Source organism: Oncorhynchus keta, chromosome 10, assembly GCF_023373465.1.
Source record: "Oncorhynchus keta strain PuntledgeMale-10-30-2019 chromosome 10, Oket_V2, whole genome shotgun sequence".
In the NCBI taxonomy this organism is placed as follows: Eukaryota; Metazoa; Chordata; class Actinopteri; order Salmoniformes; family Salmonidae; genus Oncorhynchus; species Oncorhynchus keta.
Genome location: NC_068430.1, coordinates 8781476 through 8805561, shown reverse-complemented (window position 1 = coordinate 8805561; position 24086 = coordinate 8781476). Strand labels below are relative to the sequence as shown.

The window sequence follows — 24086 nt, the reverse complement described above, 5'->3', positions numbered from 1 at the left end:
TTAGGGTTAGACTGTAGTCTGTATTACCTAGGGGTTAGGGTTAGACTGTAGTCTGTATTACCTAGGGGTTAGGGTTAGACTGTAGGCTGTATTACCTAGGGGTTAGGGTTAGACTGTAGGCTGTATTACCTAGGGGTTAGGGTTAGGGTTAGACTGTAGGCTGTATTACCTAGGGGTTAGGGTTAGACTGTAGGCTGTATTACCTAGGGGTTAGGGTTAGGGTTAGACTGTAGGCTGTATTACCTAGGGGTTAGGGTTAGACTGTAGGCTGTATTACCTAGGGGTTAGGGTTAGACTGTAGGCTGTATTACCTAGGGGTTAAGGTTAGGGTTAGACTGTAGGCTGTATTACCTAGGTGTGAGGGTTAGACTGTAGGCTGTATTACCTAGGGGTTAGGGTTAGGGTTAGACTGTAGGCTGTATTACCTAGGGGTTAGGGTTAGACTGTAGTCTGTATTACCTAGGGGTTAGGTTTAGACTGTAGTCTGTATTACCTAGGTATTAGGGTTAGGGTTAGACTGTAGGCTGTATTACCTAGGGTTTAGGGTAAGACTGTAGTCTGTATTACCTAGGTGTTAGGGTTAGGGTTAGACTGTAGGCTGTATTACCTAGGGGTTAGGGTTAGACTGTAGGCTGTATTACCTAGGGGTTAGGGTTAGGGTTAGACTGTAGTCTGTATTACCTAGTGGTTAGGGTTAGACTGTAGTCTGTATTACCTAGGGGTTAGGTTTAGACTGTAGTCTGTATTACCTAGGTGTTAGGGTTAGGGTTAGACTGTAGGCTGTATTACCTAGGGGTTAGGGTTAGACTGTAGTCTGTATTACCTAGGTGTTAGGGTTAGGGTTAGACTATAGGCTGTATTACCTAGGGGTTAGGGTTAGGGTTAGACTGTAGTCTGTATTACCTAGGGGTTAGGGTTAGACTGGTTAGGGTTAGACTGTAGTCTGTATTACCTAGGTGTAGGGTTAGACTGTAGTCTGTATTACCTAGGGGTTAGGGTTAGGTTAGACTGTAGTCTGTATTACCTACTGGTCTGTATTTAGGGTTAGGGTTAGACTGTAGTCTGTATTACCTAGGGGTTAGGGTTAGACTGTAGTCTGTATTACCTAGGTGTTAGGGTTAGGGTTAGACTGTAGTCTGTATTACCTAGGTGTTAGGGTTAGGGTTAGACTGTAGGCTGTATTACCTAGGGGTTAGGGTTAGGGTTAGACTGTAGTCTGTATTACCTAGGGGTTAGGGTTAGGGTTAGACTGTAGTCTGTATTACCTAGGGGTTAGGGTTAGACTGTAGTCTGTATTACCTAGGGGTTAGGGTTAGACTGTAGTCTGTATTACCTAGGGGTTAGGGTTAGACTGTAGTCTGTATTACCTAGGGGTTAGGGTTAGACTGTAGTCTGTATTACCTAGGGGTTAGGGTTAGACTGTAGGCTGTATTACCTAGGGGTTAGGGTTAGACTGTAGTCTGTATTACCTAGGGGTTAGGGTTAGACTGTAGTCTGTATTACCTAGGGGTTAGGGTTAGACTGTAGTCTGTATTACCTAGGGGTTAGGGTTAGACTGTAGTCTGTATTACCTAGGGGTTAGGGTTAGACTGTAGTCTGTATTACCTAGGGGTTAGGGTTAGACTGTAGTCTGTATTACCTAGGGGTTAGGGTTAGACTGTAGTCTGTATTACCTAGGGGTTAGGGTTAGACTGTAGTCTGTATTACCTAGGGGTTAGGGTTAGACTGTAGTCTGTATTACCTAGGGGTTAGGGTTAGGGTTAGACTGTAGTCTGTATTACCTAGGGGTTAGGGTTAGACTGTAGTCTGTATTACCTAGGGGTTAGGGTTAGACTGTAGTCTGTATTACCTAGGGGTTAGGGTTAGACTGTAGTCTGTATTACCTAGGGGTTAGGGTTAGGGTTAGACTGTAGTCTGTATTACCTAGGGGTTAGGGTTAGACTGTAGTCTGTATTACCTAGGGGTTAGGGTTAGACTGTAGTCTGTATTACCTAGGGGTTAGGGTTAGACTGTAGTCTGTATTACCTAGGGGTTAGGGTTAGACTGTAGTCTGTATTACCTAGGGGTTAGGGTTAGACTGTAGTCTGTATTACCTAGGGGTTAGGGACTGTAGTCTGTATTACCTAGGGGTTAGGGTTAGACTGTAGTCTGTATTACCTAGGGGTTAGGGTTAGACTGTAGTCTGTATTACCTAGGGGTTAGGGTTAGACTGTAGTCTGTATTACCTAGGGGTTAGGGTTAGACTGTAGTCTGTATTACCTAGGGGTTAGGGTTAGACTGTAGTCTGTATTACCTAGGGGTTAGGGTTAGACTGTAGTCTGTATTACCTAGGGGTTAGGGTTAGACTGTAGTCTGTATTACCTAGGGGTTAGGGTTAGACTGTAGTCTGTATTACCTAGGGGTTAGGGTTAGGGTTAGACTGTAGTCTGTATTACCTAGGGGTTAGGGTTAGACTGTAGTCTGTATTACCTAGGGGTTAGGGTTAGACTGTAGTCTGTATTACCTAGGGGTTAGGGTTAGACTGTAGTCTGTATTACCTAGGCGTTAGGGTTAGGGTTAGACTGTAGCGTATTACCTAGGGTTAGGGTTAGACTGTAGTCTGTATTACCTAGGGGTTAGGGGGTTAGACTGTAGTCTGTATTACCTAGGGGTTAGGGTTAGACTGTAGTCTGTATTACCTAGGGGTTAGGGTTAGACTGTAGTCTGTATTACCTAGGGGTTAGGGTTAGACTGTAGTCTGTATTACCTAGGGGTTAGGGTTAGACTGTAGTCTGTATTACCTAGGGGTTAGGGTTAGACTGTAGTCTGTATTACCTAGGGGTTAGGGTTAGACTGTAGGCTGTATTACCTAGGGGTTAGGGTTAGACTGTAGGCTGTATTACCTAGGGGTTAGGGTTAGACTGTAGGCTGTATTACCTAGGGGTTAGGGTTAGACTGTAGGCTGTATTACCTAGGGGTTAGGGTTAGACTGTAGGCTGTATTACCTAGGGGTTAGGGTTAGACTGTAGGCTGTATTACCTAGGGGTTAGGGTTAGACTGTAGTCTGTATTACCTAGGGGTTAGGGTTAGACTGTAGTCTGTATTACCTAGGGGTTAGGGTTAGACTGTAGTCTGTATTACCTAGGGGTTAGGGTTAGACTGTAGTCTGTATTACCTAGGGGTTAGGGTTAGACTGTAGTCTGTATTACCTAGGGGTTAGGGTTAGACTGTAGTCTGTATTACCTAGGGGTTAGGGTTAGACTGTAGTCTGTATTACCTAGGGGTTAGGGTTAGACTGTAGGCTGTATTACCTAGGGGTTAGGGTTAGACTGTAGTCTGTATTACCTAGGGGTTAGGGTTAGACTGTAGGCTGTATTACCTAGGGGTTAGGGTTAGACTGTAGTCTGTATTACCTAGGGGTTAGGGTTAGACTGTAGTCTGTATTACCTAGGGGTTAGGGTTAGACTGTAGGCTGTATTACCTAGGGGTTAGGGTTAGACTGTAGTCTGTATTACCTAGGGGTTAGGGTTAGTAACCCAGTCTGTATTACCTAGGGGTTAGGGTTAGACTGTAGTCTGTATTACCTAGGGGTTAGGGTTAGACTGTAGTCTGTATTACCTAGGGGTTAGGGTTAGACTGTAGTCTGTATTACCTAGGGGTTAGGGTTAGACTGTAGTCTGTATTACCTAGGGGTTAGGGTTAGACTGTAGGCTGTATTACCTAGGGGTTAGGGTTAGACTGTAGGCTGTATTACCTAGGGGTTAGGGTTAGACTGTAGGCTGTATTACCTAGGGGTTAGGGTTAGACTGTAGGCTGTATTACCTAGGTGTTAGGGTTAGACTGTAGTCTGTATTACCTAGGGGTTAGGGTTAGACTGTAGGCTGTATTACCTAGGGGTTAGGGTTAGGGTTAGACTGTATTACCTAGGGGTTAGGGTTAGACTGTAGGCTGTATTACCTAGGGGAAATGTCATTTCTTTTTTGTTATGATACTGCATTTACACTTTTTTTTTCTTGTCTTTATACTTTATAAAGAAATCTCAATAAAATGTGGATATCCAGTAGATATGATGCAACAATACCATTTCACTGCAGAGAAACTCTAATCTGCACAAAACAATGACAGGAACCCAAGAGGGACAACAAGGACGTCAAGTGGTGATACGGTGATTTATTCATCTAGCGGGTAAAACATCTGCTCCACATCACTGTCCTCATCTTCTCCATCCAGAAACATCTGATTCAGCACTCCAGTCATCCTATGATAGAGCAACATCATATTTAAAAAAAAAAAATGTAACCTTTATTTAACTTGGCAAGTCAGTTAAAAACAAATTCTTATTTTCAATGACGGCCTAGGAACAGTGGTTTAACTGGTCTAGGAACAGTGGGTTAACTGCCTGTTCAGGGGAAGAACGACAGATTTGTACCTTGTCAGCTCGGGGATTTGAACTTGCAACCTTTCGGTTACTAACTAGTCCAACGCTCTAACCACTAGGCTACCCTGCCGTCCCATCTACTGTATGTGTCCTGGTGTTTTTATTACTGCGTCTGGGTTAGGAATAACAACCGTCCTAAACCCACTGAGGTAGTCCACAGAACCTGGGGTGAAGAGCATTGTCTGCAATTGGACGTTGTGGCTTGGTAGCATGCCTAATCTAGCCTGCGGGTTGTACAGTGTGTTCCCCAAAAAGAAAGATAGCCCCTAGAGAGCAATTCTGGTTTAAATCCGTGGCACAAACAGTCCACCGTCTTACCTAGCGTGCAGGGTGCGCATTGCGTTGACTCTTCCTCGGTTGACGTCCATCTCCAGCAGGCGTGGGATACAGCGGATGTTAGAGGTCCCGGCTGGGATCTTCCTGGCCAGCCACATGCAGCGCATCGTCTTGTCTGTCTGCCACAGAGTCTTCATCTTGCCTTGATCTTTTTCGCTATGACACACACACACACAAACACAGAGAGAGAGAGAGAGAGAGAGAGAGAGAGAGAGGAAGCAGAGGATTACATGGTGCTCTGTGTGGAATGTTCTGTTGACAGTGTTAACAGCAGATGTGGTTGGGGGATACAGGGTTAGGTGTGTTAGTAGTTGATGTGGTTGGGGGATACAAGGTGTGTTAGTAGTTGATGTGGTTGGGGGATACAGGGTTAGGTGTGTTAGTAGTTGATGTGGTTGGGGGATACAAGGTGTGTTAGTAGTTGATGTGGTTGGGGGATACAAGGTGTGTTAGTAGTTGATGTGGTTGGGGGATACAAGGTGTGTTAGTAGTTGATGTGGTTGGGGGATACAAGGTGTGTTAGTAGTTGATGTGGTTGGGGGATACAGGGTTAGGTGTGTTAGTAGTTGATGTGGTTGGGGGATACAGGGTTAGGTGTGTTAGTAGTTGATGTGGTTGGGGATACAAGGTGTGTTAGTAGTTGATGTGGTTGGGGGATACAGGGTTAGGTGTGTTAGTAGTTGATGTGGTTGGGGGATACAGGGTTAGGTGTGTTAGTAGTTGATGTGGTTGGGGGATACAAGGTGTGTTAGTAGTTGATGTGGTTGGGGGATACAAGGTATGTTAGTAGTTGATGTGGTTGGGGGATACAGGGTTAGGTGTGTTAGTAGTTGATGTGGTTGGGGGATACAGGGTTAGGTGTGTTAGTAGTTGATGTGGTTGGGGGATACAAGGTGTGTTAGTAGTTGATGTGGTTGGGGGATACAAGGTATGTTAGTAGTTGATGTGGTTGGGGGATACAGGGTTAGGTGTGTTAGTAGTTGATGTGGTTGGGGGATACAGGGTTAGGTGTGTTAGTAGTTGATGTGGTTGGGGGATACAGGGTTAGGTGTGTTAGTAGTTGATGTCCCTGATATTGGGAGAAATTATTATCAGAGGGTTCTATCTAGAGATGGAAAAGTTCAACTTACCTCGAGATAAAACTAAAAGTAAACAAAACACTGAGCTAAATGACGTGGTGTGTTGTGTTTGTGTGTAGCCTACCTGTGAACACTGCTCCATGGGTATGTCTCAGGTAAAGGTGGGGGTAAGTGCACCTGGGAAGATGGGGGATGGTGTGCCAATGACGACGGGTGTGGTTGTGCAGGCGAAGCGAGGTGTGTAGGTGGGTATAGGTGTGTGGATGGTGAAGATGGGGCTAGACGTTCCAGTGACAGGGATGATGGAAGATTGGAGCTGGGACTGGGCCTCAGAGACCACTGTAGTTTGGTAGGCACCACCGTCATGATGGGATGGGGCAGATCCTGGCTGGTGTTGCATGGGACTGGAGCGGCCAGATGCAAGTTGTAGTCCACTCTCAGCTGTTGAGATAGGGTAGAGTAAAGTAGGACAGAGTAGTGTAGTGTACAGTAGAGTAGGACAGAGTAGTGTAATGTACAGTAGAGTAGAGTAGTGTAGAGTAGAGTAGGACAGAGTAGTGTAGTGTACAGTAGAGTAGGACAGAGTAGTGTAATGTACAGTAGAGTAGAGTAGTGTAGAGTAGAGTAGGACAGAGTAGTGTAGTGTACAGTAGAGTAGAGTAGAGTAGAGTAGGACAGAGTAGTGTGGTGTACAGTAGAGTAGAGTACAGTAGAGTACAGTAGTGGAGTGTACAGTAGAGTAGTGTAGAGTAGAGTGGGACAGAGTAGTGTAGTGTAGTGTACAGTAGAGTAGAGTTGGGTAGAGTAGAGTAGGACAGAGTAGTGTAGTGTACAGTAGAGTAGAGTAGTGTAGAGTATAGTAGAGTAGGACAGTAGTGTAGTGTACAGTAGAGTAGTGTAGAGTAGGACAGAGTAGTGTGGTGTACAGTAGAGTAGAGTAGTGTAGAGTATAGTAGAGTAGGACAGTAGTGTAGTGTACAGTAGAGTAGTGTAGAGTAGGACAGAGTAGTGTGGTGTACAGTAGAGTAGAGTACAGTAGAGTAGAGTACAGTAGTGGAGTGTACAGTAGAGTAGTGTAGAGTAGAGTGGGACAGAGTATTGTAGTGTAGTATACAGTAGAGTATAGTATTGTAGAGTAGAGTAGTATAGTGTAGTATAGAGTAGAGTAGAGTAGAGTAGAGTAGAGTAGAGTAGAGTAGAGTAGAGTAGAGTAGAAAATAATAGAGTATATAAAAACTAGAATCCTAAATAGAATCCTGGTTCTGAGGTATCAAAAACAAAAAATAATTCCCTCCTAAAAGTTCCTATTTATATTTCTGCATTAACGTCTACCCCTCAACCACATTGACTCCTCCTAACCTGACTGAAGAGGTAGAGCATGTGCGCCAGGCATCTGGTCCGTGTCAGTTCAATGGAAGTTTGCTTCTCAGACCAATGCCTCGTCATAGTAGATTGGTGCACGTCCAGTCTTTCTAGGGACTTGTACAAGTCCTTGGCCGCCTGTCCATCGCTCATGTCACGCGCCAAGAGCAGTCTAGCATTCAGATTGTTTCTGTTTTGTAATAAAGAAAATCATTTGTAGTTAGCGTTTAGATTTGACCAATTTCAAACAAGTATCATAGTTCACTACAGCAACATGTGTTTTTGTTTTCATGAACATGGCCTTATTTCTATTGCAGCATATTGGATGACTGTCATTCACCTTCCATTCACCCAGTTCAATGTAACAGTGATAGGTATCGGCTACTACATGATACAAACACTTGCCCTATACCCATCACGAGGTTGCAACAACCTAGCTTATGAATGAAAGTTTACAACGTAGCTGGCTAAAAAGGTTGAGAGAAAAAAATAGAGGTGACAAGACAGTGACACATTCAATACCAGCTTGCACACTCTTGCCAGCATCTAGCTGATATAGGCTGTAATCATTAGTCCAACAGTTGCAAATGAGAGTTTCTATTGGATAAATTCAGGTACATTTATCCCCATTTCATTCTGTTTGCTTCCGTTTAAAAATATTTTTCAACAGGATCAGCGTAATGAATACACCCCTGATCACGCGTAAACACAGTTCACTTTCATAACAGCCACGTTGTATTCCATCTTGCATCTATGCACTCTCCTCCTCTCACCTTTTCCCTTCGCTTTTGGACTTCAATGCACAACACATCTGCTGTATGTGAACAGGCGGAAAAAACCTTTCCAAGCTAAACCATATCATAACCGCTACACATAGCCTACACCGTTGCCCCCATATTAGCTAAAGTAACGTCATAGTCAACATAGCTAAAATAACTCATGTGTTAGTAAACCCACTACAATCCTGCAGTAAAGTTACAGTGTATAGTCAGTAAGCAGTTACACTGGCGGGCCCCGGTGGCAATACATTACTAAAACCAAAAGCATACCTTGACTTGGAAGAGTTCCCGTGTTGGATAGTTATAGCCAGCTAGCTAACATAGCATCCCTATGTTATAGACAGCTAGCTAACATAGCATCCCTCTGTTATAGCCAGCTAGCTAACATAGCATCCCTCTGTTATAGCCAGCTAGCTAACATAGCATCCCTCTGTCATAGCCAGCTAGCTAACATAGCATCCCTCTGTTATAGCCAGCTAGCTAACATAGCATCCCTCTGTCATAGCCAGCTAGCTAACATAGCATCCCTCTGTCATAGCCAGCTAGCTAACATAGCATCCCTATGTTATAGCCAGCTAGCTAACATTGCATCCCTCTGTTATAGCCAGCTAGCTAACATAGCATCCCTCTGTCATAGCCAGCTAGCTAACATAGCATCCCTCTGTCATAGCCAGCTAGCTAACATAGCATCCCTCTGTCATATCCAGCTAGCTAACATAGAATCCCTCTGTTACAGCCAGCTAGCTAACAAAGCATCCCTCTGTTATAGCCAGCTAGCTAACATAGCATCCCTCTGTTATAGCCAGCTAGCTAACATAGCATCCCTCTGTTTGAGCCAGGTGTTTGAATAGGCTAAACTAACTAGCTGCATTTGCTAGCTAAGTGAAACTGGAGAAAAAATGACAATCTCTCTCCATCTCTCTCTTGCTTCTCCTTCATATTATAAGAAATCAATTTGTTAAAAACTGTTCAACTATTGTCTATCTCTCTCTTTGAGTCAACTACTCACCCCATGTTATGCACTGCAGTGCTAGGTAGCTGTAGCTTATGCTTTCAGTACTAGATTCATTCTCTGATCGTTTGATATGGTCGGAGACATGTCAGTTCATGCTACAAGAGCTCTGATAGTAATTATGACAACTTCCGGAGGACATCCTCCAACCTATGTAAATCTATGGAAGGTGGTGAGAACCATGAGCCTCCTCTGTTTTTTACTGAAGTCAATGTACCCAGAGGAGGACAGAAGCTAACTGTCCTCCGGCTACACCATGGTGCTACCCTACAGAGTGCTTTTGAGGCTACTGTAGACCTTCGTTGCAAAATATATATATTATATTTAGTTACGTTCTATCTAAAAAAGTATAACTTTTTAAATGTTTTACTATTTTTTGTTAAATGAAATCACTGAGGATGGTCCTCCCCTTCCTCCGCTGAGGAGCCTCCACTGCCCTACAACTACCTAGAGGCCATTTTGGGACCAAACTATGTTAAAGCCAGACAGAAACTAAATCAGCCAGCCAACCAGACAACCAACCAACTGACTAGCCACCCATCATCATCCATCGATCCACCCAGCCAGGAAAACCAACCAGCCAACCAGCCAGCCAGCCAACCAGACAACCAACCAACCGACTAGCCACCCATCCATCATCCATCAATCCACCCACCCAGCCAGCCAGCCAACCAGACAACCAACCAACTGACTAGCCACCCATCCATCATCCATCAATCCACCCAGCCAGACAACCAACTAGCCACCCATCCATCATCCATTAATCCATCAATCCATCAATCCAGCCATCCAGCCAGCCAGCCAGCCAGCCACCCAGCCAGCCAGCCAGCCAGCCAGTCAGCCAGCCAGCCACCCACCCAGCCAGCCACCCACCCACCCACCCACCCAGCCAGCCAGCCTATAGTACCTGACGTGCTGCAGAGCGTTGTGCTTTATGAACCTCCTGATAAGACAGAGTAGTCTGTTCTCCACACTGCTCAGTGTCTGGATGATTATGTCCTTCAGCATGCGGTAGAGCTGTGGGGAGATATGCCTGTTCACCACAGCCTGGTGGAGCAGCTTCAAGTTGGACCTGTAGAAAGTGAACCCTTCAATCAATCCATCCATCCATCATTTATTTTATAAAGCCCTTTTTTACATCAGCAGTTGTCACAAAGTGCTGTACAGTTTACCGGCCTAAACACCGGTAAACCCTAGAACAAGTAGAGACAGAAGCAGAAGCACAGTAGCCAGGAAGAACTCCCTAGATGGAAGGAACCTAGGAAGGAACCTAAGAAGGAACCTAGGAAGGAACCTAAGAAGGAACCTAGGAAGGAACCTAGAAAGGAACCTAAGAAGGAACCTAGGAAGGAACCTAGGAAGGAACCTAGGAAGGAAACTAGGAAGGAACCTAAGAAGGAACCTAGGAAGGAACCTAAGAAGGAACCTAGGAAGGAACCTAGGAAGGAACCTAAGAAGGAACCTAGGAAGAAACCTAAGAAGGAACCTAGGAAGGAACCTAGGAAGGAACCTAAGAAGGAACCTAAGAAGGAACCTAGGAAGGAACCTAAGAAGGAACCTAGGAAGGAACCTAGGAAGGAACCTAAGAAGGAACCTAAGAAGGAACCTAGGAAGGAACATAGGAAGGAACCTAGGAAGGAACCTAAGAAGGAACCTAGGAAGGAACCTAGGAAGGAACCTAGGAAGGAACCTAAGAAGGAACCTAGGAAGGAACATAGGAAGGAACCTAGGAAGGAACCTAGGAAGGAACCTAGGAAGGAACCTAAGAAGGAACCTAGGAAGGAACCTAGGAAGGAACCTAAGAAGGAACCTAGGACGAAACCTAGAGATGCGAAGTAAAAAGTCTCGCAGCTCCAAAAGTGTTAAGTCAAGCAACAAGTTTAACTATATGAACCACCTATTGACATTATACTCACCACTGATCAACTGTTCTTACATGATCCCCTCTTGAACCTTGATCTGAGTAAAACCATACAGACCTCTGGGACTCCTTCGTCGACAATGTGCCTCACACACTATTCCCTTTATAGTGCACTACTTCTGACCAGGGCCCTATGGGGAATGCCCTATATAGGGAATAGAAAGGGTGCCCTTTGCGCTGCAGACATTACCTCTGGGATTCCACATGGAAGATGTGGTTCACTCCCACCATGCGAGTCTTCATCAACGTGTCTGCCTCCAACGTCATGTCTGAGCTGTAGCGTTCCACATGGTCTGTCCACGACCTGGACTCGGCCATCTTCACGGGGATGCGTTTCTGGGTCTTCTGCACGAGGACAGAACATCTTCTGGGTCTCCTCTGCTTCTCTGCCACCTGGAGAGATGTTTATTTACAACACATTCTCTCTTACACCTGGAGAGATGTTTATTTACAACACATTCTCTCTTACACCTGGAGAGATGTTTATTTACAACACATTCTCTCTTACACCTGGAGAGATGTTTATTTACAACACATTCTCTCTTACACCTGGAGAGATGTTTATTTACAACACATTCTCTCTTACACCTGGAGAGATGTTTATTTACAACACATTCTCTCTTACACCTGGAGAGATGTTTATTTACAACAAACAACCAAACAATAAAAACATACACAAGACAAGGCAGTGTAAATACCGACCACAACTATAGGCTACTTAGGCTAAAAGAACGAGGAATAAACCTACAGTTGAAGTCGGAAGTTTACATACACCTTAGTCAAATTAATTTCAACTCAGTTTTTCACAATTCCTGACATTTAGTCCTAGTAACAATTTCCTGTTTTTGGTCAGTTAGGATCACCACTTTATTTTAAGAATGTGAAATATCAGAATAATAGTAGAGAGAATAATTTCTTTCATTTTTTATTTCTTTCATCACATTCCCAGTGGGTCAGAAGTTTACATACACTCAATTAGTATTTGGTAGCATTACCTTCAAATTGTTTAACTTGGGTCAAACGTTTCGGTTAGCCTTCCACAAGCTTCCCACAATAAGTTGGGTGAATTTTGGCCCATTCTTCCTGACAGAGCTGGTGTAACTGAGTCAGGTCTGTAGGCCTCCTTGATCCCACACGCGTTTTCAGTTCTGCCCACAAATTTTCTATGGGATTGAGGTCAGGGTTTTGTGATGGCCACTCCAATACCTTGACTTTGTTGTCCTTAAGCCATTTTGCCACAACTTTGGAAGTGTGCTTGGGGTCATTGTCCATTTGGAAGGTCCATTTTGGACCAAGCTTTAACTTCCTGACTGATGTCTTGAGATGTTGCTTCAATATATCCACATCATTTCCCTCCCTCATGATGCCCTCTATTTTGTGAGGTGCAGCAGTCCCTCCTGCAGCAAAGCACCCCCACAACATGATGCTGCCACTCTCGTGCTTCACGGTTGGGATGGTGTTCTTCAGCTTGCAAGCCTCCCCCTTTTTGCTCCAAACATAACGATGGTCATTATGGCCAAACAGTTCTATTTTTGTTTCATCAGACCAGAGGACATTTCTCCAAGAAAGTACAGTCTTCGTCCCCACGTCCCCGGTTTTAGAGCAGTGGCTTCTTCCTTGCTGAGTGTCCTTTCAGGTTATGTTGATAAATGACTTGTTTTACTGTGGATATAGATACTTGTGTACCTGTTTCCTCCAGCATCTTCACAAGGTCCTTTGCTGTTATTCTGGGATTGATTTGCACTTTTCGCACCAAAGTACGTTCATCTCTTAGGAGACAGAACGCGTCTCCTTCCTGAGCGGTATGACGGCTGCGTGGTCCCATGGTGTTTATACTTGCATACTATTGTTTGTACAGATGAACGTGGTACCTTCAGACGTTTGGCAATTGCACCCAAGGATGAACCAGACTTGTGGAGGTCTACAATTCTATTTCTGAGGTCTTGAAAGATTTATTTGGATTTTCCTATGATGTCAAGCAGAGTTTGAAGGTTGGCTTTGAAATACATCCACAGGTACACCTCCAATTGACTAAAATTATGTCAATTAGTCTATCAGACGCTTCTAAAGCCATGACATTATTTTCTGGAATTTTCAAAGCTGTTTAAAGGCACAGTCAACTTAGTTTATGTAAACTTCTGACCCACTGGAATTGTGATACAGTGAATTATAAGTGAAATAATAATAAACAATTGCTGGAAAAAATTACTTGTGTCTTGCACAAAGTAGATGTCCTAACCGACTTGCCAAAACTATAGTTTGTTAACAAGAAATTTGTGGAGTGGTTGAAAAACGAGTTTTAATGACTCCAACCTCAGTGTATGTAAACCTTAGACTTCAACTGTACATTTATGTACATGTAACTGTACATAAAGTGATTTCAGTAAAGTGCTATCGTTACGGAGAGTGCTTTCGAAATGGCACCCTATTCCCTATATAGTGCACTTAGTTCCCTTATGTAGTCACACAGGGCTCGGGTCAAAAGTAGTGCACTATATAGGGAACATTGTGCCATTTGGAATGAAAAATAAATAAAGACCTGCTTCTTGCCCATCTCGTTGAGGTTCTTGAACTGGTCCATGATGATGTTCAGGGAGTGGTGACGACTCTTTCCCTTGACGTTTGACAAAGTCTTCTTACCTAACGAGGACCACCATTGGAGTACAAAAATACATACATAAACAATCATCAAGAATTAAAAACACAATCAATTCCATGTACGTTGTTAGAATTCGTTGTGTTATTAATTCTTGATGATTTGTAATGTATGTAGTGTTGAACTCCAATGGCTGAGGCAATATATTAATTAATGAATTAATTAATTCATCCATCTATCCGATCGCTGCAGCTGTACATAGTCTATCGGTAAATAGCCCACCCATTTCTACCTACCTCATCCCCATACTGTTTTTATTTATTTACTTTTCTGCTCTTTTGCACACCAATATCTCTACCTGTACATGACCATCTGATCATTTATCACTCCAGTGTTAATCTGCAAAATTGTAATTATTCGCCTACCTCCTCATGCCTTTTGCACACAATGTATATAGACTCCCCTTTTTTTCTACTGTGTTATTGACTTGTTAATTGTTTACTCCATGTGTAACTCTGTGTTGTCTGTTCACACTGCTATGCTTTATCTTGGCCAGGTTGCAGTTGCAAATGAGAACTTGTTCTCAACTAGCCTACCTGGTTAAATAAAGGTGAAAAAAAATATCAAATAAAATATCCATTCACCTTCCAAGTCAAAGAGCGCTTGTTTGTTTGCTCCCACATCCTTCACCGTGCGGTCCTGGTTCTGTATCTCATTGCTGATCTCCTTCAGCGTGTCTCCTGGGGTTCTCTGGGTTGAGTCCCAGAACGCTGATTTGTCCAGTTTGTTGTCGTTGTCCATGAGCGGCACGTCTATGATGTCATCGTCAAACTTCCCCTGGAGGGAAATCATCACAAGTGACAGAATGTCAGTGGGACAAAGGCCCCTAAACTGCAGTAAGAATCAAATAAAGGCAGAATGTTCGGCTAGTATGATGCAAGAAACTTCACCCAACACCTAGTGACCTCATCAAGATATTTAGATCTCTTTTCATCATGGCTAAGGTGTTGGGTTGAAATTCTCTGGCCTGGGGTTACCCCCCCCCCAAATTTGCAACAATATGCTGATGTGCTCCTACCTGTAGCTGCGTGATCATGTCATTAAAAGAGTCTCTGATGGATCTCTGTAGATCGCAGTACAGCTTGATGATATCAGCTGCCTTGGCTTTTCTGCTGGCGACATCCATCCCTTCACCATCTTTCCCCTTGTCCTTGTCACCAGAAATTGACACCACACACTGCTCGGAATTCTGGATGGCCTCCAGAAGATCCATGCTCTTCCTCTCCACCTGCTCGATGACGTCTTCTGGATCCACTGAGATGTCTTCCAGAGACTCCACTTCTTCCACTTCTTCGCCAACAGGCTGGTCTGGCTCCGGCTTTGGTTTCGGCCTCCATTTGGAGTACTTAATCTTGGGAGTTGGTTGCGGAACCAGCTGATTGTTGAGAACTGGCGCTCCCTGTACGTATTTTGTGGGAGCAACGACCACTATCTGCTGTTTCGGCCGTGGATGTTTCGGGGTCTCCTGCATCTGTTGGATCTGGAAGAGTAGAATATTGTTCTGCTCCTTGACTGACGAAAGCTCATCCTCCATCTTGGTCATCTTGATCTGACTATCTCCCACTTGGATCTTTATCTGGGCCAGCTGGAAGCGACAGTCCATAGACTGCAGCTCCTCCACCTGTGCCAGAAGCTTATTGGCTTCCTTGGTGCGCTCCTGGAATGCTTGGTTAAGGTTCTGCAGCCCTACCTGATCATAATGAACCGTATGTGTATACCATTTAGCATAGGCTTTAATTCAACGTGACTATGTGTATACCATTTAGCATAGGCTTTAATTCAACGTGACTATGTGTATACCATTTAGCATAGGCTTTAATTCAACGTGACTTACAGTACAGAAAGTGCATACATTCAAAATGGAGGCCGGGATTCAATCAAAAGCGTATCGTTGACAAGCTCAATGCACTTTTGACGATGCACATTTTAATGGCAATTGCCCAGACGGAGATCACATTCATGGTAAACTCTGCGGCGGTCTGGTGTGTGATCTACTGTTACTGTCTGGTGTGTGATCTACTGTTACTGTCTGGTGTGTGATCTACTGTTACTGTCTGGTGTGTGATCTACTGTTACTGTCTGGTGTGTGATCTACTGTTACTGTCTGGTGTGTGATCTACTGTTACTGTCTGGTGTGTGATCTGCTGTTACTGTCTGGTGTGTGATCTACTGTTACTGTCTGGTGTGTGATCTACTGTTACTGTCTGGTGTGTGATCTACTGTTACTGTCTGGTGTGTGATCTACTGTTACTGTCTGGTGTGTGATCTACTGTTACTGTCTGGTGTGTGATCTACTGTTACTGTCTGGTGTGTGATCTACTGTTACTGTCTGGTGTGTGATCTGCTGTTACTGTCTGGTGTGTGATCTACTGTTACTGTCTGGTGTGTGATCTACTGTTACTGTCTGGTGTGTGACCTACAATTACTGTCTGGTGTGTGACCTACCGTTACGAACTTAAAGGCCAGACTCATTGCCTTGTTGCAGCCTAGTGCCTTGGCTACGTCTAAGAGCATGAAGGACAGCTCCGTGGCAGACTTGGTGGCCAGGTTGACGTCCGATAGAAATACGTCTGCAGCAGGAGGCTGGAGCTCCTGGATTCGTTTGATGGTCCGTGCATCCACCTTCTGCTCCCTCCACCAGCGCCACACACCCTTATTCAGAGCTGCAAATACACACTGTAGCATTAGCCATTCACCTTCTATCATCACAGAATGTTCACTGGAGAACTAGAGAACAATCCACATATCACATATCCTGAGGCCGCATTTATTGCAGCTGGGGATTTTTTACAAAGCAAATTCTGAGGAAATGGCTCCCGAAATTCTATTAACATATTGATTGTTGCACTCTCGCTGCTAAAACCCTTATCCATTGCTATACTACCTTCCAGAATGCATATAAGGCCCTCCCCCGCCCTCCATTCGGCAAATCAGACCACGATTCCATCTTGCTCCTCCCCTCCTATAGGCAGGATCTCAAATAGGAAGCACCCGTGGTGAGGACTATTCAACGCTGGTCTGACCAATCGGAATGCACGCTTCAAGATTGTTTTGATTACGCAGACTGGGAGATGTTCAGAGTAGCTTCAGAAATAATATTGACACATATACTGATACGCTGAATGAGTTTATCAGAAAGTGCATAGGAGATGTTGTACCCACTGTGACTATTAACACCTACCCCAACCAGAAACCGTGGATAGATGGGAGCATTGTTGCAAAACTGAAAGCGCGAACCACCTCATTTAACCAGGGCAAGAAGACTGGGAATATGGAAGAATACAAACAGTGGAGTTATTCCCTCCGCAAAGCAATCAAGCAGACTAAACGTCGGTATAGGGACAAAGTGGAGTCCCAGTTCAACGGCTCAGACATGAGACGTATGTGGCAGGGTCTACAGACAATCACGGATTATAAAAGGAAAACCAGACACGTCGCGGACCCAGACGCCTTGCTTCCGGACAGGCTGAACACCTTCTTCGCTCGCTTTGAGGATAATACAGTGCCACCGATGCAGCCCATTATCAAGGACTGTGGACTCTCCTTCTCCGTGGCCGACGTGAGTAACACATTTAAGCCTGTTAACCCTCGCAAGGCTGCCGGCCCAGATGGTATCCCAAGCCGCGTCCTCAGAGCATACGCAGACCAGCTGGCTGGTGTGTTCACAGATATATTCAATCTCTCCCTATCCCAGTCTGTTGTCATAACATGATTCAAGATGGCCACCATTGTTCCTGTACCTAAGAAAGCAAAGGTAATTGAACTTAAATGACTATCGCACCGTAGCACTCACTTCTGTCATCAGGAAGTGCTTTGAGAGACTAGTCAAGGATAATTTCACCTTCACCTTACCTGCCACCCTAGACCCACTTCAATTTATTACCGCCCCAATAGATCCACAGACGATGCAATCGCCACCACACTGCACACTGCCCTGCCTCATCTGGACAAGAGGCATATGTAAGAATGCTGTTCATTGACTACAGCTCAGCATTCAACACCATAGATCCCTCCAAGCTCATCATCAAGCTCGAGGCCCTGGGTCTGAGCCCCACCCTGTGCTACTGGGTCCTGGACTTCCTGATGGGTCGCCCCCATGTGATGAAGGTAGGAAACAACACCTCATCTTTGCTGATCCTCAACACTGGGGCCCCACAAGGGTGTGTGTTCAGCCCCCTCCTGTACTCCCTGTTCACCCATGACTGGGTTGCCAAGCACGCCTCCCACTCAATCATCAAGTTTCCAGACAACACAACAGTAGTAGGCTTGATTACTAACAACGATGACATAGCCTACAGGGAGGAGGTGTGGTGCCAGGAAAATAACCTCTCAGTCAACATCAACAAAACTAAGGAGATGATCGTGGACTTCAGGAAACAGCAAAGTGAGCACCCCCCTATCCACATCGATAGGAACGCAGTGGAGAAGGTGGAAAGCTTCAAGTTCCTCGGCGTACACATCACTGACAAACTGAAATGGTCCACCCACACAGACTACGTGGCGAAGAAGGCACAACAGCGCCTCTTCAACCTCAGGAGGTTTGGCTTAACACCTAAAGGAAATTTGGCTTAACACCTACAGGAAATTTGGCTTAACACCTAAAATCCTCACAAACTTTTACCGATGCACACTTGAGAGAATCCTGTCAGGCTGTATCACCGCCTGGTATGGCAACTGCTCCGCCCACAACTACAAAGCTCTCCAGAGGGTGGTGTGGTCTGCCCAAAGATTTACTGGGAACAAACTTCCCGCTCTCCTTGACACCTACAGCACCAGATGCCATAGGAAGGTCAAAAAGATCATCAAGGACATCAACCACCCAAGCCACTGCTTGTTCAATCCGCTATCATCCAGAAGGCGAGGTCAGTAAATTTACATCAAAGCGGGGATCGAGAGACTGAAAAACAGCTTCCATCTCAAGGCCAGACTGCTAAACAGCCATCTCCAGCACATCAGAGGCGGCTGCCTATAGACATAGATTAGGAATCACTGACCACTTTAAGGAAATGAAACACTAGCCACTTTAATAATGTCTCCGTGTCTTGCATTACTCATCTCACATGTGTAAACTGTACCCTATACTATTCTAAGGTCTCTTAGTCACTTTAATTGTTTGTAAATATTGCATCACCCATCTCATATGTACAGTTGAAGTCTGAAGTGAGAGAGGCCTGTAATTGTAAATAAATGTAAACACCATGATTTGCAAAGAAATTCATTAAAAATGTGATTTTCTGGATTTTTTTTTCTCATTTTGTCTGTCATAGTTAAAGTGTAACTATGATGTAAATTACAGGCCTCTCTCATCTTTTTAAGTGGGAGAACTTGCACAATTGGTGGCTGACTAAATACTTTTTTGCCCCACTGTATGTATATATATTCTTAATCCATTCATTACTTATATTTACGTGTATTGTGGGTATATGTTGTGAAACTATTAGATATTAATTGTTAGATATTATACTGTCGGAGCTAGAAGCACAAGCATTTCGCTATACACGCAATAACATCTGCTAAACAATGTGTATGTGAACAATAACATTCGATTTCGATTTGATCAGTCATTCTACTAAAGTATTCAAGTCATTTACACTCTTAGTTAGTTCTGACTTCTGTGGAGAGCAAGAGACATAGCAATAATCTATTTGTCAGGAATACTAAGACGTTATGCGTTTCTCTTCTCATACTCAATCTTACCAGCTTCCTCCTTCTTGGTCTTTTTTTTCACGTCGCAATCAAAGAGGCCTTGGCAGAGGCCACGTAGGCGGTGAATGCAGCCGTCCGTATCATTGATGGACGTCTCCAACTTTCTCTGTATGTCTTCGATCCATTCCGATGTAACCTCCTCCTGTTCCTCCTCGTTCCCCTCTTTCTTTGTAGCTCGCTCGTTCTCAAACGTCTGTAGTGACTCCTCTATAGACCGTAGAACAGAGATGTTATCTATAGACCGTAGAACAGAGATGTTATCTATAGACCGTAGAACAGAGATGTTATTGGGCTCGTAAGTAAGCATCACACCTGTTGTATTCGGGCGCATGTGACAAATAACATTCGATTTGATGTATTGATTGATTGCTTATTGATGATGCTAAACAAGGGTATGGGTAGAGACATGGACAGGTTAGCCATATAGTGACCGTAAGGTGCCCTACATCTCCAAGGTGATATATGTGACCATATCACAGGTTTAAAACTGTGACGTGGGAAACTAGTATGAAAAAGTCAGATAACTATTCCAGATGAACACATTGTTATGCTTGGGAAAAGGTTACTGCAGTAATTGCAGTGTAGCCTATGCAAAACATGTCCTGCAGGTCAACCTGGACTCAGGTGGAGACATAACATAGTAATAAAAAATCTGGGACACTCAAATTAGTGTGATATTTTACATTGGGTAAGGTATGTATTAATATGTGAATGTCCATCATCCATTTCGTCTGATATATTACGAATTGCAATTCTTACAATATTTTATGAATTTGCAAAACCTTCCTTTTTGTTGTGGCTAAAGTTAGCTGGGTGACTAACGCTAACTAACATAAGCTAGGTGGCTAAGAGTAATGTTAGCGAGGTGGCTAAGATTAGCTAGGCTAGGGGTTAGGGTTGACGTTAGGGTTAGGAGTTAAGGTTAGGGTTAGCTAACACGCTAAGTAGGTGCAAAGTAGCTAAAAAGTAGTAAGTAGTTGGAAAGTTGCTAATTAGCTAAGATGCTAAATTCTCCATGACGAGACCTGAACATGCGACATTTGGTTTGCTAGACATTCACATTATATGCCCATCCAACCACCCAGCACAGAGGGGTTGAGTTAAATGGAGGAAGACACATTTCAGTTGAATGTATTCAGTTGTACAACTGACTAGGAATCCCCCTTTCCTTTCATTCTGTGTTTACCTTAATAAGTAACCTTCTGTCTTATGTAACCATAACAAATGTAATATATCGTACTAATTTCAGGGTACCGTTTACTATGTTACGACTCGTCTATGAGACCAGGCTGTGCAGGTTTTACAACATGATTAATGTCTACACCAACCAGTCATTTGAATATGGAAATAGGAAGCACAAGCACATGCACTCACATAAAAAATGTATTTGACAATTTGCATAGATAGACAGACATCCCTATACAATGTATTGAATATCCAATACAGGATTTGCGTCCCAGTTGGCACCCTATTCCCTATATAGTGCACTACTTTTGTCCAGAGCCCTAAGGGGTTAGCTAAGGGCCCTGGTCAAAAGTAGTGCACTATATAGGGAATAGGGTGCCATTTGTGGTGCAAACACTCACGTGCTTCGGTGAGCCAGTCCAGTAGTAGCGTGAGGTCTGTCTCCCTCGCCACAGCTGAGTTCAGGAAGTCTCTGATCTTGTTGATCTGCTCACGGCGCCACCGCCTCTCGTCCAGGTCGGGCAAGAAGGACAGGAGTTCCTTATCTGTGTCATCTTCATCATCGCCATCCTCACCCAGGATGCCAGCGCCCAGCAGTGCTCGGTACACGGGCATCTCGACTTTCCGCAAGGGGTTAGGTGGTAGGTCTCCACCGGATCACCCAAATCACCCAGGAAGAGAGGACTATCTCAATGTGTTGCGATTCTGTTGAACTAGAAGTCTAGAGAAAAGTAAAATATGGATATGGTACATGTGTAGGCCTGTCCATAAATTCATTGGATTCATTCATTGAGACGCGAATGGATTAATGGATAGATTTATGTACTGGATCGAAGCAGCCACACTGAAACTGGACAGTTTTATCTCCATCTCTTCATTCAAAGACTCAATCATGGTGTCTGTCTTGTGATGATGGTGTTTTGTCCTATATTTTTATTTTGTTTTTTATTTTTAATTCCATCCCAAGGCCTTTTGCCTTTTGGTAGGCCGTCATTGTAAATAATAATTTGTTCTTAACTGACTTTCCTAGTTACATAAAACATATTTTGAGCTCATTAAAATATATCAAAACAATTGTATTACTAGGGACAAACTTCTGCAGGGTTTATACAGAAACAAGATATTAAAAATGTATTTGATGTGTGAATAACTAGAGCGCCCTGTGATAGTACGTTTGATACGTTTCTTTGATAGGGTTTTGGCTCTAGTCTCTTGAGATGTGGGACTGACGGAACAGAGCAATACTTCGGCCAGAGACGGAAAAGTAAGCGAGACATCTCACTCGCTCCTTTTTTCTGGTGTATACAGTCAATGAAGTAAGCGGACCAGACCCAGCGGCGAGTGCATTGGTGGCTGTGGGAGAGCAACGCTTTACGCAGACCGGAACTGTGACCATTTTTAAAAAACGGTAAACGGCCAGTGTGGGACATCTTTATTTATCAACCATCTTTGGCTCGGCTAAGAGATGCGCGCACTCCTTTTAATTTTTATTTAACCTTTATTTAACTAGGCAAGTCGGTTAAGAACAAATTCTTATTTACAATGACGGCCTTCACCATGTACTTTCGAACTCCAGGGTTTGACGGTCACAAAGGAAATAGCATAGAAAACCAAGCAACGCAAAAGCCGGTCAAAACCTTTACATTAAAATGACGAACCTTACCTCTCCCACGACGAATTAATTCAGAAGTAGTTTGATGGTCTATGGCATGGCGATATAGACCTAAACTAGTGGCTCTGGTCTAGGTTTTCGAGCGATACGTTTTGATTACGTAAATTACGTCATAAATCAGTTTACTTTCGCGATTACGTGCGATACAGACGGAGCATGGCAATAAAATATCAAATACATTGAAAAGTAGACGAGAACCTAAAGTCACCGGGACTGTCTTTAATACTGTAATACTAGATAACCCTACAACAATAACAACAACAACACATGCCTACAATAAATCAGGAGTGGTTTATTGATTTTATCAAATGGCAGCAACAAAAAAAAAACGAAACATTAAATACGAATGAAGAACAGAACAGACGGTGGTCATTAAAGCAGTAAACAAAGTGTTTATTACGCCATGTTACAGTGGTTGGGTAGTGGCACACTAACACAACAGGAGACATACACACAAACCGACAAAACTGCTGTATGTCAAATAGCAGGGGCGGAAATGAAAAAGTCACTCGGGTAAAACCACGTTATTAAAGTAATACTTAAAAAAAAAGATAACTTCCTGAAATGTAATTCCTCCCAGGACAATAATGCAACACAAACAGAAGTACAATTTCAGGAGGTTGCTGAAGCCTCGACAGCCTCGACGGTGGGCCAGTCACCATGTTTGCAATCCCATAGGGCTCTGGTAAAAAGCAGTGCACTAAATAGGGAATAGGGTGCCAGAGGGCTCTGGTAAAAAGCAGTGCACTAAATAGGGAATAGGGTGCCAGAGGGCTCTGGTAAAAAGCAGTGCACTAAATAGGGAATAGGGTGCCAGAGGGCTCTGGTAAAAAGCAGTGCACTAAACAGGGAATAGGGTGCCAGAGGGCTCTGGTAAAAAGCAGTGCACTAAATAGGGAATAGGGTGCCATTTGGGACACACACAATTTCAAGAAGTGGCTTTAGCTGCAGTTTGGTCAGTGTGCCAGTTACCATATTTACAGCCAGTCAGGCAGGGACTGGACGGGCAGGAGCAGGGTATTAAATAAACCAAATGCCACAGTGATGATACACAGCGATAACACAGTGGGGGAGGGGCTACATACAGAGAGGGCTGAACCCATAAACATGGGGATTAAGGAAAGAGAGGAGCAGTGAACATCTATTCCGTTACTTTCACTTGGAGCACTCTGTTCTCTCTCTATCCAGCGCTGATCTCTGTCTCTCCCACTCGCTCAGCCCCCCTCTCTATCCAGTGCTACTCTGTCTCTACCCCTCTCTCCTCTCTCTCTCTCCCACTCGCTCTGTCCCCCCCCTCTATCCAGTGCTACTCTGTCTCTACCCCTCCCCTCTCTCTCACTCACTCGCTCTGCCCCCCTCTATCCAGTGCTACTCTCTCTCCCCCTCTCTCTCTTTCCCGTCCCTCCAGTGTTGCTGTGGTGAATGTGATCACGTGGTGGAGCAAGCCAGGGGCATCGTTCAGAGGGTAGAGAGCTAGAGGATAAACCAGCTTTTTCGCCAGTTGATCTCTGGAAGTAAGTGGCTCACCGTCCAGAACATTGCAGATCACTGTTTATCCTAACGCATGACTACCACTAATATGAATCATAATCAGTGGCCTGGGTATAGCAGTGGAATTACTAGAATTAGAATAGTACAGTAATTCTATTCATATGGGCTAGAGAGAGAAAGAGAGAGAGAGAGAGAGAGAGAGGGGGAGAAAGAGAGGGGGGAGAGAAAGAAAGAGAGAGGGAGAGAGAGGGGAGAGAGAGAAAGAGAGAGGGGAGAGAGAGAAAGAGAGAGGGGAAAGAGAGAGAAAGAGAGAGGGGAGAGAGAGAAAGAGAGAGAGAGAGAGAGAGAGAGGGGGAGAGAGAAAGAGAGAGAGATAGAGAGAAAGAGAGAGAGAGGGAGAGAGAGGGGGGAGAGAAAGAGAGAGAGAGGGAGATGGGGGAGAGAGAGAGAGAGAGAGAGAGAGAGAGAGA

At 44.2% G+C, this 24086-nt stretch overlaps 2 protein-coding genes and 1 long non-coding RNA gene across 28 annotated transcripts in view; 2 read left to right on the top strand and 1 right to left on the bottom strand.

The window, feature by feature from the left end:
* The window catches only part of soat2 (sterol O-acyltransferase 2), a 43582-nt gene extending 40496 nt beyond the window's left edge, over nucleotides 1–3086 (top strand). Inside the window, exon 21 of the mRNA XM_052528623.1 lies at nucleotides 2751–3086. The gene's annotated coding sequence lies outside the window, so the exon portion shown is untranslated. The remainder of the gene's footprint in view (nucleotides 1–2750) is intronic.
* Nucleotides 3087–4134: 1048 nt separating this feature from the next.
* Nucleotides 4135–23414, bottom strand: LOC127932088 (protein FAM186B-like). Of its 3 annotated transcripts, none has more exons than XM_052526440.1 (13): nucleotides 22117–23414; nucleotides 20855–21174; nucleotides 19260–19502; nucleotides 16008–16225; nucleotides 14581–15252; nucleotides 14147–14339; nucleotides 13446–13546; nucleotides 11097–11299; nucleotides 9893–10057; nucleotides 7192–7384; nucleotides 5957–6273; nucleotides 4736–4909; nucleotides 4135–4237 (listed from the first exon to the last, which is right to left on the bottom strand). In XM_052526440.1, the coding sequence occupies exons 2-13, from the start codon at nucleotides 21066–21068 to the stop codon at nucleotides 4150–4152; spliced, it is 2781 nt and encodes a 926-aa protein (XP_052382400.1). In that variant the 5' UTR covers nucleotides 21069–21174; nucleotides 22117–23414; the 3' UTR covers nucleotides 4135–4149. The 3 variants fall into 3 exon arrangements, with proteins under 3 accessions (XP_052382400.1, XP_052382401.1, XP_052382402.1); XM_052526441.1 differs by having other exon boundaries at nucleotides 19260–19475; XM_052526442.1 differs by lacking the exons at nucleotides 4135–4237; nucleotides 4736–4909; nucleotides 7192–7384 and having other exon boundaries at nucleotides 6162–6273.
* LOC127932089 (uncharacterized) lies at nucleotides 4768–5952 on the top strand. Of its 24 annotated transcripts, XR_008143984.1 has the most exons (5): nucleotides 4768–5087; nucleotides 5128–5347; nucleotides 5382–5531; nucleotides 5572–5681; nucleotides 5722–5952. It is a non-coding gene; the product is annotated as an uncharacterized LOC127932089 (long non-coding RNA). The 24 variants fall into 24 exon arrangements; XR_008143986.1 differs by having other exon boundaries at nucleotides 4768–5307; nucleotides 5462–5531; XR_008143993.1 differs by having other exon boundaries at nucleotides 4768–5342; nucleotides 5462–5531.
* Nucleotides 23415–24086: the final 672 nt, after the last annotated feature.